The sequence below is a fragment of the Nannospalax galili genome, unplaced genomic scaffold (genome assembly GCF_000622305.1).
Source record: "Nannospalax galili isolate Female #2095 unplaced genomic scaffold, S.galili_v1.0 scaffold278, whole genome shotgun sequence".
Taxonomy (NCBI): domain Eukaryota; kingdom Metazoa; phylum Chordata; class Mammalia; order Rodentia; family Spalacidae; genus Nannospalax; species Nannospalax galili.
The window spans coordinates 12631578-12644674 of NW_008347536.1; the positions used below are offsets into that span (position 1 = coordinate 12631578).

General features: G+C 52.7%; 1 protein-coding gene across 1 annotated transcript in view; it reads right to left on the minus strand.

The window, feature by feature from the left end:
• Myo7a (myosin VIIA) overlaps nucleotides 1–13097 on the minus strand; it is a 72826-nt gene that overhangs the window by 26818 nt on the left and 32911 nt on the right. The window contains exons 16-27 of the mRNA XM_008844211.3: nucleotides 10330–10467; nucleotides 8490–8648; nucleotides 8045–8137; nucleotides 6317–6411; nucleotides 5158–5242; nucleotides 4464–4682; nucleotides 4015–4122; nucleotides 2900–3109; nucleotides 2317–2520; nucleotides 1894–2070; nucleotides 1392–1481; nucleotides 43–170 (exon numbers count right to left, since the gene is read on the minus strand). Of these exons, the coding sequence (XP_008842433.1) occupies nucleotides 43–170; nucleotides 1392–1481; nucleotides 1894–2070; nucleotides 2317–2520; nucleotides 2900–3109; nucleotides 4015–4122; nucleotides 4464–4682; nucleotides 5158–5242; nucleotides 6317–6411; nucleotides 8045–8137; nucleotides 8490–8648; nucleotides 10330–10467 (1706 nt within the window). The remainder of the gene's footprint in view (nucleotides 1–42; nucleotides 171–1391; nucleotides 1482–1893; nucleotides 2071–2316; nucleotides 2521–2899; nucleotides 3110–4014; nucleotides 4123–4463; nucleotides 4683–5157; nucleotides 5243–6316; nucleotides 6412–8044; nucleotides 8138–8489; nucleotides 8649–10329; nucleotides 10468–13097) is intronic.

Sequence of the window (13097 nt, forward strand, 5' to 3'; positions counted from 1 at the left end):
TATAGGGGCTGTAGGCCTCCCCCTGCACCCTTGTGCACTGACCGTAGCCCAGGCCGTAAGATGCCATTGCCGATGATGAAGTGCAGTTTCTCCAGATTGGAGGTAGGCCGGTCTTCCAACATGCTGTTGCCCTGCACCGTGGACTCCCCATCATGTAGCCTCTTGGTCACCTGGGCCGAGGGAACAAGCTTGACCAGGGCAGGTGAAGATAGGGGCACTGCTCCCCATAGCCACTCTCCAGGGAGCAGGCAGAAGAGCTGAGCCACCGGCTCCTGATCTAGTCACTACCCCATCCCTGCAGGCTAAGAACTAATTAGAACACATGGCCAGGAGCACTGGTCTGGTGCCACCTGCTTCCAAGCCTCCTTTGCAGTTTTCCTGGCCCCTCTACCCCAGCCTCACCCCAGCCTCACCTCAGTCTCACTCCAGTCTTCACCTCAAAGAAGCCCTATCAGTCAGGATAGATTCTGTTCTGTCCCTAACTCTGAGCAGGACTACCATCTCACACCTGTGGCATCAAAGGACACCCTGGTTTCCAACCACCTAGTCACCAAAGCCCATGGCCCTGACATGGCCAGCCTCAGCTCTGGTTCTCAGCAGATGTGTGTCCCTCCGGTCCCGCACAGTCACAGCAGCCCCCCACGCTGTGCTCAGATGTAGTGCAAGAACCTTCAATATGGACAGGGAAGCCATGTAAGTCCTCTACCAAGCTTCTTGGCTGCTGCCACATGCCCTTCCCAAGACCCCATGAAGCACTGATTCCTTAAACAGTGTGCTGGGTAGAATTCAAATCTAAGTCCGTGTAGCTGCAAGTCTGGATTTGTGCCTCAGGTGGGGACAGGATGAGGACAGAGGAAAAGCAGGAGCCCCTGGCTGCATGGTAAGAAGCCAGGGGAGCTTACAGGAGGCACAGGCCCCCCGGTGGAAAAGGGGAGGAACAAGATCAGGCCCATGTGGGCATGATGAGGAGCCAGTCTTGGAGATGACAGGGCCTTGGTACATGTCTGTCTGTCCCAGTACCCGCCAGCCTTAACAGCCTTGGCACAGGGCCCAGGTAGCCTCAGAAAGTAAGGGATGGATTGATGGATCACAGTGCTGTTAACTTGGGAGCACTCATACCACAGAAGTCTGCTCCCCAAGCTGAGAGGCCCTGGGACCAGTTGCATGGTACATGTGCACATGTGTGTGCTTAGCCCTTCCCCACACTGGCTCCTGCCTTGGGAATTCTACCACCACAGCCTTTCCATGCAGTGCTGTCTGCTGATCACTCTGATGCTGGACTGTGCCCTGAAGACAGGCAACATTCACTCCTGCACCTGCTTCTACTCCATTGTTCCCAGCTTAGCTGTGCTACGGCCTGGCATCCTAAGGAACCACTGGTCTGTTCTTACCTCCTCTGTGAGTTTAGACTTCTTCTTCAGGGTCAAGTGCACCAATTTGTGCCTCATACTGCTCTTCTTCTGCCCTTCAGGGAGCTGGGCCTGTGGGACAGAAAGTAAGGATGAGACCACTGGACAGCAGGGCTCTGATGAGGGCACGTCTCACCGTCATACTGATACTTACAAGATACATCCCATGAGGCCATCCCCCACCCTTGTCCCCACCCCACTGAGATGCAGAAAGTCGCCTCCCAGTGAGTTGCCACCAGAACTGTCTCTCACGGCAAAATCAGTCTGCTTGGCAGCATGGCCCCTTATTTATGGTCAGCACGTCAGTTTTCAAAACTCTCACACACTGTTCCCACAAGTAGACAAGAGCACAGGGGACTGGGGCAGAGATGAGACAGAGACAGATACATCATACAATGCTTTCTGCTGAGCACCCAAGGCTGATATGCTGGTACTCTCCACACTAGCCCAAGAAGGCTGTCGCTTGGGGGCACCACGGCCTCACCTCGCCCTCGCCCTGCAGGGCCTGCAGCTCCCTCTTGTATGTCTTCTTGCCCAGGGTCTCATAAATCTTGGTCATCACAGGAATCTTCTCACTGCCATCACTCATAGCTGTGTGGTACTTGGGCTCTGGGAGGTCCCCCATGAACCGGAGAATAGTGATCCAGACTGCCAGTGCTGCCTGCAGGCAGAGCACACATATTGGAGAGGGCAAACAGGGGACCAGGCCCAAGTCATGGAAAGAGCCTGGGCTTAGGGAGAAGGTGGGAGAGATATATTTGCCTGCAGTGAGGTTTGGCCCGAGGCTTGGGCACTAGACCAAAGGCCCATCAGATCTGATCACTACCCACCAGAGCCACCCTCCAGAACAGCATCCACTGCTCCAGCCCAGCCCTGTGAGCAGTGACCCGGCCTCAGGCAGCCTCACCAACTGGTCACCCTCATCATCATGGTAGAGCAGTGGCTGCTTGAGGGGCCGCCGAGTATAGGAGTGTGTGGTCGTGCCCTGGAAGTAGGTGGCAGCAAACTTGGCGAATTTGTACTCAGAAAGATCTTCCTCGTCCTCATCAGGCAGGGGCAGGGCTGCATCCACATCCTCCTCCACCATCTCCCTCCGTCCTCGCTCCAAGTCCTGATAGACACAGAGGAGTTGGATCCCAACCATTGGGTCTGGCCCCCTACCTGGCAGGGCCAGAACAGACAAAGTACCAGGCTGCTACTACCACCCTCCCAGTGAGCAAGGCACACTGATGGTCTTCCTCACTACTTAGACCCTGGTTACATAATAGGTCATCAAGGACCAATGGGTAAAAGTTTGAGAATGGCCCTAGAGAGGGACAGTAGACCCAAGATCATGCATCAGGCTGGGAGCTAGATGGGCTCTTGGACCCCAAGTCCTCCCTCCAGTTAGTCACAACCACTGTATGCTTATAGGACAAAGAAACACAGGAGGAAGGAGGGAATGTGCTGGGGTAAAGAGGGTCTCAGGAAGTCCTTCCCCAGCCTGGTACCTCAAAGCCACTAGGTGCCTGGCCCTCTTGGCCTGGCAGGCCACTTGAAGTCCCCAGGAAGCCAAACATCTTGTCCACCATGTCTGAGTGGTTGATGGGCTCGTGGCGGGCCCTCTCCATCTGCTCCAGCAACTCCTTCTTCTTCCGAGCCTCCTCCTTCTCCTTCAGCTCCCGTTCTGCATCCTCTCGGGCTAGCTGGGCCAGGCGCTCCTGCAGTTGTGGTGATATAGAGGGAATGGGTCACCATCCACCACCATAGCCTCAGGGAGTCCAAGAGAGACCAGCAGCAATGTCACCCCACCTACACTTAGGCCTGAGCATGGGGAAGGACTGATGGTGCCTTCAGCAACCCCATCTGGACCAGATATATGTCCAGTACCTCTGGACCACAGGAGGCCAATGCATAGTCCAGGTAGTCTGTCCCTCAGGAGTCACCCAGGAACACCTCCCCCAGCATTCCCCTTTCTGTGCCCTCCCCAGCCTCCCAGCCCTCCTCTGTCTCTAGATCACAGCAACCCAGAAGTCCTGGGTCGTCAGGCTGAGGTCTATATCAGAGTTGACCAACAGATCAATGTGAACCACATATAGAAAGCAAAAAGAGTAAGTGAAATTAATAAGGTTTAATGATTTGACTCATATTTTCTAAACATCAACCTAACATGTAATCAATATAAAAATAACCCTGGAGTACCTTATATCCCCCTCCACAGCAAAGTCTTCATAATTTAGTGTCTACTTCATACTTTTAGTCATGTCATTCAGATAAGCCTTATTTCAATGTTCAGAGACACTTGTGGCTGGTAGTCCTGTGTCAGGCTGCATGACCCTGGTCATTCTCCCCTCAGGCTATTGCTCCAGGTGTCGTTCCTAGCCAGGAAGATGCTGTGGCACAGCCCTCGGACTCCGATAGCCACTACCTTCCATCCCTTTGCCTGGTACAGCCCAAGCCCCATGTGAGAGCTCAGCTGATGTGTGTTGAGGGAACTAGGAAAAGACATTTCCTAGAAAGAGGGAGGAAGGCTGAAGGGACAGGTGACCTCAGCCAATGATGGAGGAAAGGCACAGAGCAGGACAGCAGAGTGGCTGTCTGGATGAGCTGGGTGGTGCTAGCTTACCTGATGCTTGCGCTCCGCTTCCTCCTTGGCCTTCTTTGCACTCATCTCCTTCCGGAGCTTCTCCTCCTCTGCCAGCCGCATCTTCTCTGCTTCGAGGCGCCTCCGGTACTGAGGAAAGGGACAGGCGAATGGAAATACGTGTAGCACTTGTCACAGCTCTGCTTAACCCCACCCTGAGCTCTGGAATGAAGAGTCACTTTGCTCGACAATTTGTCAGAGAAGGAAAAAGGCAGTTGAGTTGGTCCCTGGGTCACACATGGGTAGAGACAGTATAGATCCCAAAGGTAGACCAGGCATGCCTCATTTCCCTCAGATTTATCAGAGACCTGGGCCCCAGCCTCACTGTTGGCCAGGAGGGAGGACATGGGGTCCGGTTCTAGTATTATGCCCTGCTGAATGCAGAACCCAAAGTCTCCCTATGGCAGGTGTTGTGTCTGGAAGTCCCTTACCTCAGCCCGGAGGCGCCTGTGCAGCCTGCGGGCGATCATGCCTCGTGCATAGGCCTGGACAGTAAGCACAGCCCAGAGGCGGTGGCGGAAGGCCTTGCGCACCAGGTAGGCCCGGCAGCGGGCTTGGAACTGGATTATATGCTGTCTGGCCAGGCAGTACTGCTGGTGCAGCTTCCGGGAGCGGTGTAGGGCCTGCAGTCGCAGGAAGCCTAAACGCATCTGCAAAGAGAGCAGGCCATGCTTAGATCTGCACCCCAGCCCAGAGGATGAGGCCTGCATTAGTGGCCAGTGCACAGCCTCCACCAGACTGGACCTACCAAGGCAACTGCTGTTCCCCTCAGGAACCCTATCCTCAATTAACCAGGGTCCTCTCTGTCCACCTCCTTAGCCCAAGTCTGAGCTGCAAACAGCTGCTCCACAGAGTTGCATGTGACCAGGCCATCCTGACCCCCTCCGAGGTTTCTAATAGCCCAAGTGTGCTTCAACTCAGCAAAGCATTCCAGGAGAAAAGCAAAACAAACAAACAAACAAACAAACAAAAACATTGCAGACCTGTTGGGAAAAGCCACAAGAGCTAGACCTGGACTTTAGGTGAAGGAAAGGCTGGGGCATCCCAGGATACAGGTAAGTCCTGTCATAAAGGCAACACAGCTGGCTTCCATGGCCTGCCAGTGGAAGCACAGAGGAGACTCACCAGCTCATAATTCCTCCTGCAGTGGTGGCCCCGCCAGTGCCTCTGGATCACTGTGGCAGCACTCTTTAGCTTCAGGAAGTGGGACCTGAAAGGGTGGCAGTGATGGGTGACTTCAGAGAAAGGAGTTGGGCAGCACACTGAGCCCCTGCCCTGTGACCTCCAGGCTGTGTGATCTTGGGCTAACAGAACCTTTCGGTACCACAGCACCCCCATCTGTAAAATGAGTAGAATAATGCCTGTTCTTCCTGCCTGGTAGGCTTGTCACATAAAGCCTTTAAGACAACACTTGGTAAGTGAGTCAACGAATGGACAAATTGTAAATGAAATAATATAAAAGGCAAAGAGCTTTGAACAGTTCAACTCTCATTTTGTAGGCGAGACTTGGTGAGGTTGGGACTGGAACCCATGTCTCTGGTCTGCCTCTGAGGAGTGCAGTGCTGTTCCTCTGTACACAGTAGGCTGCTTCTTGGCACTTCACAGTCATTCCTGACCTGCAGGGGACAGAGACCACCCGGCAACAGCAGGTGTCTGCTGAGAGTAGAAAAATACACAGGAGGGAAGGACAGACGAGGCGGGGCTAACCCAATACTCCAGGGCTGCGTGCACACACAGGCGGAGAAGAAAGGCTGAGAGCCAGTTGATGGGTGGACAGTGGATGGGGAGAGGAAGACAGACAGAAGGAGGGGGAGGGGAGGGGCCGTATGAACTGCAAAAGAGGCAGATTATGGATTTTTGTAGAGCCCGAATCACAATTTAGACTTGGTTCTGCCCGTGTGTGAACCATCACAGGCATATATGCATGACCCTTATGTAGACTATGAACTACACCCTGTAAATGATAAAATCTTCAGTTTCCTCTAATTCTGTCTAGATGAGCAGAGGCTTGCTGAGCATACATCATGTCTCCACGTGTGCAGGAAGGACAGGGTACTACTGTATGATCCAGTTTACATGACACATGATGGAGCTGTGCAAACCTTGGCATTTGTGTACCTCTATGTTTTCATGATCATGTATGGACACCGTGTCTGTGAATGATTGTTTCTATGTGCACACCGTGGGTGTGCACGTTTGCTCCTGCTGTTCATGTGAAGGAACAGACGTGAGCCAAGCACATTCCCCATGGGAGACTGAGAGGACAGGAACCGTTAATACTGACCTGTCTTTGAAACCCCGGATGACTTTTTGGAGGAGGATAACTCTGTCTGTGATGGCCTTGTCCCGCTCCACCTCTAGCAACATGTCATGATGGTCCTGGAAGGCAGAGCTCCTGAGTGACATCTTAGGATGTCCTCCAGGGCCCCAGCCAAACCCAGTCAGGGCCTGTCTTCTTTTACCTAGAGTCCAGACTTAGGGCTCTATGTCCACCCCCGGCCTCATGTTCCCAGCCCTGCTCAGGCCCCATGCAGTGGTCTTTTGCAGCCATCAAATATTATGACGGTTCCTCAGATACCTAGGGGTACCAGAGGCACTAAAGGCATATCATTTCACTAGACTGAGTGAAGGGGCTCAACATGCCAGCTTCCCCTATCAGGATCTCAGCCCTGGACCCTGCACTGCTAGATATCCTAAGACCACCATCCTTTCTCTGCAGACTCTTGGTAGCAGGCTCCTTACCAGAGGACTCCTGGTGTCAGTCAGATGACCTTCCTGGCCATGACCTAGGTTACCCCTCAGGATATACCTTATCCTAGTATCCAAGGCCTCTGTGATCCAGACCCCGCTGACATCCTCAGCCCCTTCCCTCCTCACTCCCAAGCCCAGTCCTCACTCCAGTTGGATGAAACTTGCAACTTCACTGATTCATTCAATACGTATAGATGGAAAGTTCCTGAGTGTGAGCACAGTGCTAGGTGCTAGGATGGAGCCACAGTAGACCAGTCAGATGTAGCTCTGTTTGTAGTCAGTGAACGAATGAATGAAGGAATGGGGCTTAGAGCTTTGGTCTCTCAAAACACTGCCCCAGGGACAATAGTGCCCCTCCGAGTCCTCTGGTACTAGATGCCACCATGCTTCTTGCAAGTCCCCTCTGCCAACATTGGCCCCACATCTGACCATCCCAGGTCTAAAGCCTGCTCCCTGCATCCCTCAGTCTGACCTCAGTCACTGGCTTCTCTTGGAGCCCGTGAAGTGGGCACAAGACATCTTACCCCAGGGCACTGGCAGGAGGATTGTGGGACAGCCTATAGTGAAGGGACACACGAGGGGAAAATAAACACATTTCCCAATTCGGAACAAGGGCATGGGAGATACATATCCCACTGAAGGTCAGTTCCTAACACCTCCCCCTTCGCCTTTCCCCAGCTGTCCTGCATCCAGGCCTTGCCCCCACAGAGGAGGGGCCCTGCTCTATCACCAGGACAGCAAAAATGGAAATGGGGAAGCCGAACTGTCCCTCCCTCCAAGGCCACTACTGCTTAGGCTCAGCTTCCTGCTCCCGCCCTACCATTGCTAGGGAGACTGTGGGAGCTAGGAACCCCAGCTGTGCTTGGGTGCTAGAACAGAGCCATAACAGATTGCATACAGCTGCCCCCAGCCCTCGTGAAACTTGCCTGCAAGAAACCACAGGAAGGGAACTATGGTTCACTTTAGACCACCCAGGCCAACCCATCACATATAGAAAGAGTAGAAAAATGCCCAGCACCCTTCCCTAAGTCCCTGGGTTGAGAGCCACAGGGCCGAGATTGAAGTCCTTGCCAGGAAGCCCACCTTTGGCCTTTTGACTCTAACCTGGGGTCAGGGCCTGATCCAGCCACAGGTCACAGATGATTTCCAGTACCACATGCCCCTCAACACACATCAAGACAGCCTGTAGCTCTTTCAGAAACTGCCCATACCAGGAGGGTTTGCCACCCCCACCCCAGGGCATAGGACAGACTGTGCTCACCTTCAGAAATATCTTGGTTTTTCCAATCTGCCAGTCATCATGTGTGCCCAGCACAGCCTCAGCCATGCGCTGGCATGTTCCCCGGAGGTCACCCTGGGGGTGGAGAGAGAAGGGAATGGGCAGCCTCATCTGTAGGAAGGCCCCCAGGTATCCTTCCCAAGACTGGGAGGCCAGGCTTCACTCTGTTTCAGCCTGGCTTTGTGACTGACCCTGCCTCAGTCCTGTGTTCCGTGAGGAGCCTCTGTTTCCTCCTCAGGTCAGCTGGATGGTGGCCACCATGACAGCTGAAGTCCTCAGATGTGTCTTACTACCAGTGTCCCACTACCCTGCCCCACCTCCAAAAGCAGTATCTGATGTAGCCAAGTGGATGCCATCATGCTTAGTTAGGTAACTGTACCAGTGTACAACTGGGGCCCTCTCCCCCGATGGTAACCCAGCCTTGTACCTGCTTGTAGGCTGGCTTCACACCAGGCAGCAGCACCCGGTAGCGCTCCACGAATTCCACAAAGCTGTAGCGGATGGGGTAGCCTGCACGGCGGATGCGGATGGTCTCCATCATGCCCGAGTACCTCAGCTGGCGCACACACAGGTGTCTGTCAAACAGCTGCCAGGCCAGAGTCATGGGCATGAGGGCAAAGCCTCTACTGGGAAGCCAGCCTCACCCTGCATTTGACCAGCCCAGACAAAAGACCAGCTCAGACAAAAACCTATCAAGGTCAAGGCTACATGGTTTATGGGAAGAAAGCCAGGAGGGGACAGTAAGCAAGGGTCTTTCAAAGCTGGAAGAAGGCAAGTATGTGCAAAGGGGTGGAAGCCTGAAAATTCAGGACCTGCTGGAGGACTTGGAAGGGACTGAAGAGCCTAGCCCAGGGTACAGTGAGGACTGCTAGGAGGGAGGTGCTCAGCATAACCCCAGGTCGCTCTTCCCATGGCAGCCATGGCGTATATAGTTATTCAGATGATTGGCAGTAGTGCTTTAAACAAGAGGAATGCTTTTCTAATATGCACACAGTAGAGAGAAAGAGAGAGAGAGAGAGAGAGAGAAGAAAGAAGGAAGGAAGGAGGGAAGGAAGGAAAGAAAGATTGCAAAGCAGGATCACCCCTTAGGTACAGAGAGAACGGGCAGAAGGAAAACGGCAGGCCCAGGACCGCCCGGACCTCTGCAGACAGGCTGGGGAGGTAGGCCTGGTCCCATGGGTGGCCTGAGCCAGGGAAGGTTTGCAGTAGGGAGACACGGGGTCAGATCTGCTTTAAGGATATCACCACAGTGAAAGGGCTGATGGGTGACAGGGGCAACATGGGAGGCAGGTGAGGAGGTCACTGCAAAGTTTGAGACCACAGACACCAAAAAGCCTGAACTAGAGTAGGTTCCAGGGCTGTTTCAGGCCTAGGGACCAAGTGCCCAACCCTGCCATCCCAGGCCCCCTGTCCTGAAGGGGGAGCCCAAGGGAGCCAGCCCCTCAGGCTGATGCAGACCTGAGGTCTAAAGGGGAGGGACTCACCCACTCTGGGAAATGATTTCCTGGCAGGGACAGTGTGTGCGGAAGGTTGGCTTCCGCAGCCTGTTTCCTCTCCCTCTGGGCCACTTTCCTCAGCCTTCCCTCCCTCCCCAGGCCCCACGCCCAGCTTCCCCTGGGCCTTTCCCCTCCTCTGGATAAACAACACCTCCCAGGGTGCTGGGAGGAGAGGGCTGACAGCTAGGCAGCCTGCAGGGCTTGAGCCCTTCAACATCCCTGAGCCCCCATCCTATAGCTCCAAGTGACTGTCCCTTCCTCATAGCAACTTGCTAAAGGATCCTAACACACAGAAAGGGCATTAAAATGCTGTCTCTAGAAGTACCTCCAGGCAAAGGAGTCTGGGAAGGCTTCCTGGAGGAGGTGGACATTAAACTGGGGGGAAGAGGCTAGCTTTCAAAGAAAGGGCTCAGCATGAGCCACATTGCCATTTATCAAATGCTTAATAGATTACCACCCCACAGTCTGTAGGCATGGTTGTAGGAAGGAATGTACCCAAGAGGAGGTGGCTGTGGTGGTTCCTGTTTCCATTCTCAAAGAAACTGAGGCACAGAGCAGTGTATGACTGATATACCATCACCCAGCTTGGAAGTAAATCCAGAACTAACTTGACTCTGCTGTGCACCTTGTCCCCACAGACCCCAGCAACCTGAGACCTTCTTTTACAGGCCCTCAGTGCCTGTCAGTTTCCAAAGAAGACAAAGCCTTGTATTACCCATCTATCCCTTCCATCTTGACCCCTCACTGCTCTACCTCCCCCCTAAGGCTCACCATGGGCTTCTTGAATTCATTGGGTTTGATGCAGCGAACAAAGAAAGGCTGGCAGGAGCCCAGTGTACGCATCAGCAGCTCCAGCGACCGCTTGAACTGGCTGCTGAGTGTGGGCGAGCGCTTCCTGGTCTCTGCACCCTGTGGTGGTGGGGGGGGACAGGGATGGACAGACAGCAATGGGAGGGGCCGTGCCTGCCCCCTCCCATCCTCCAGCTGTCCCAGAGAGGGAAGCACTAGGGAAAGTCAGCAAGGTCAGAGCCTGAGAATGTGAGCAATCACGATAGGGACTTTGCTGTGACATCCGCTGGTCTAGGCTGGAGCTTGGATCTCAGATACCCACTCTGGGAGCTTCCTAGGACCTCCAAAAGTGTCATCCTCCCTGCCACCCTCCAGGCCTTCCACCTTGGCAGTTGGAGGACTCTAGGCCAGGTGCAGCCCCAGTCTGAGTCTTTTTCTTCCTCCCTGTGTAAATGGGTGGTCAGACTTGGTCCCTTCAGGACACTGGAGTCATCTTGGAGACAGGAGTTAGACTAAGCTAAATTCAAATACTGTATATTGCCTTGAGTAGGCCACTAAAAGGTACTGGGTCTCAGTTTCCTAAGTGAACGTGTTGGAGCTGAAGAGATGGCTCAGCAGTTAAGAGCAATGGCTGCTCTTGTAAAGGACCCAGGTTCAGTTCCCAGCACCATCTAACAACTATCTGTAACTCCAGCTGCAGAGGATCTCACACCCTCTTCTGGCCTCTTGCAGGCACTGCACGCACATGGTGCACTTACATATGTGCAGGCAAAGTGCTCATACACAAAGAATAAAAATGAGGAAATCAAAAAATAAAAATTACAAACTCAGCGATATTATCACCATCTAGTCACCAGATGGGATGGAATGAGATGAGGAGGAGAGTCAGAGCCCTTTTCAATAAGCCACCAGGGTATGGAGCCACCAGAAATGGTACTATACCCCCTGGGAACCTGGGAGAACCAGCACAGTCAGTGGTCTCTCTTGCTTGTAGGATTAGCAGGCAGGCTGGGGGTAGTGTGTTGCCCTGAATAATCCTCCTGCAAAGGCGGGTGCTGTGTTCCCAGCTGCTGTGTGAGTAGTCCAAGGTCCTCGGCACCTCCCTGCCTCTAAGGTGCCCTCTAAGAGAAATAAGGGGGAGGGAGGGAACTGGGGAAGACCTGAGAGCAAGCAAACAGGAAATGAACCTTCTAGCTGAGAGACAGGAACACACAGAACCCTGGTTCCAGAGCACACAGCACTGTCAGCCATTGTTTTACTGGTCATTTTTGTTTGCATGAGAATATATTGGTGAATTTTATTTTATTATGATTTCATATCTGGGATGCAGATGTACATGTATGAGGTATGTGAAGGTAAAAGTGCTTAGCCAATGCTAAATTCAGATGATACATCAATCTATAACTAACCCCACAGGAAAGCAAATGCTTCTAATTCTGAAACATGAAGTGTTTTCCATCTTGAATTCCACTAGAGAGCCTCAGCATTTTGTCCATGGGGAGCGGGGTGGTGGTTAGATCTGGGTCCCCAGGGTGCCAATAAACTTGATCCAGAAGCAGCACTGGCTGGTCTAGGTGGCACTGCCCAGCCTGCATCACAGTCTTAAGTCCTCATGCCCACAGGCACACAGCGCACACTGCCACAGACACCACACACACACACAGAGTGCACACGCTGCATGCATACAATGCACATGGCACGTACTTATCATACACACCACACACACACATAGTGCACACACTGTATACACACAGGGCATAGGGTACTCTGTAGGAAACCAGGATGCCAGGTCCTAGGGTGAGATGAGCCTAAAGCCTTTGAGTCCAGGCTGTATTCTTTGCTAAAGGGAGGGGTACTGAAAACAGTGGCTTTGATAATCCCTGTCTTGCAGAACACTGCCAGACTGGTAGAAGAAAGCTACCTGGTCATAAGTGCAGGCTCCTTGCTCTGTGGGAAAGCATCTTGGTCAACAACCCTTAGCTTATCTCCTTGTCCTGAACAAATAACTCAGCTATCCCTGGCTAAGAGATTAGGCCAGGTTAAAGGTTTACTCCTGAGCTAAAAGCTAAAAGTTTACCATGCTTTTAGCTCTAAGAAAGAAAACATTGTGGCCAATAAATTACCAGATGGGCATTGATAACTTTGAGTAAAAGCTTAAGCATCCTTCTGGTGCCAACTAACAGACTAAATGTCCTGTTTCTTTGTACCCTAAATCTTTGTATGTGACTGCCATATCCCATGTGACTGCTAGTTCCTTGAGATATATAAAAACCATCTGAATTTTGAAATAAACAGCTTGTTGAAAAGACACAAGTCCCAGGGTCCAAGACTCTGTTTCCAGTTGGTATCACCATCCTTCAGGAGAATGAGGTTCCCCGCTGAGCAAGGCACACTTGGGTCACCCAATAGAGTATACCTGTTTACTGGCTTGCTCTCCTGGCCCATACTCAACCTGATTTCTTATACAATACAGAACCACCTGCTCAGGGGTGGTACCATCCACAGTGGGCTGGCCTTCCTACACCATTCAACAATCAAGAAAATGTCCCACAGACATGGCCACAGCCCAGTAATATGGAGGCAGTTCCCCTATTGAGGCTCCCTCTACCCAGGTGTCTCATGATTCAGTGGCAACAAAGAGAAATGCTGGGGGCATTACTATACCAGATCTCAAAGTATACTACAGAGCCATAGTCATAAAAACAGCATGGTACTGGCACAAAAACAGACACATAGATCAATGGAACATC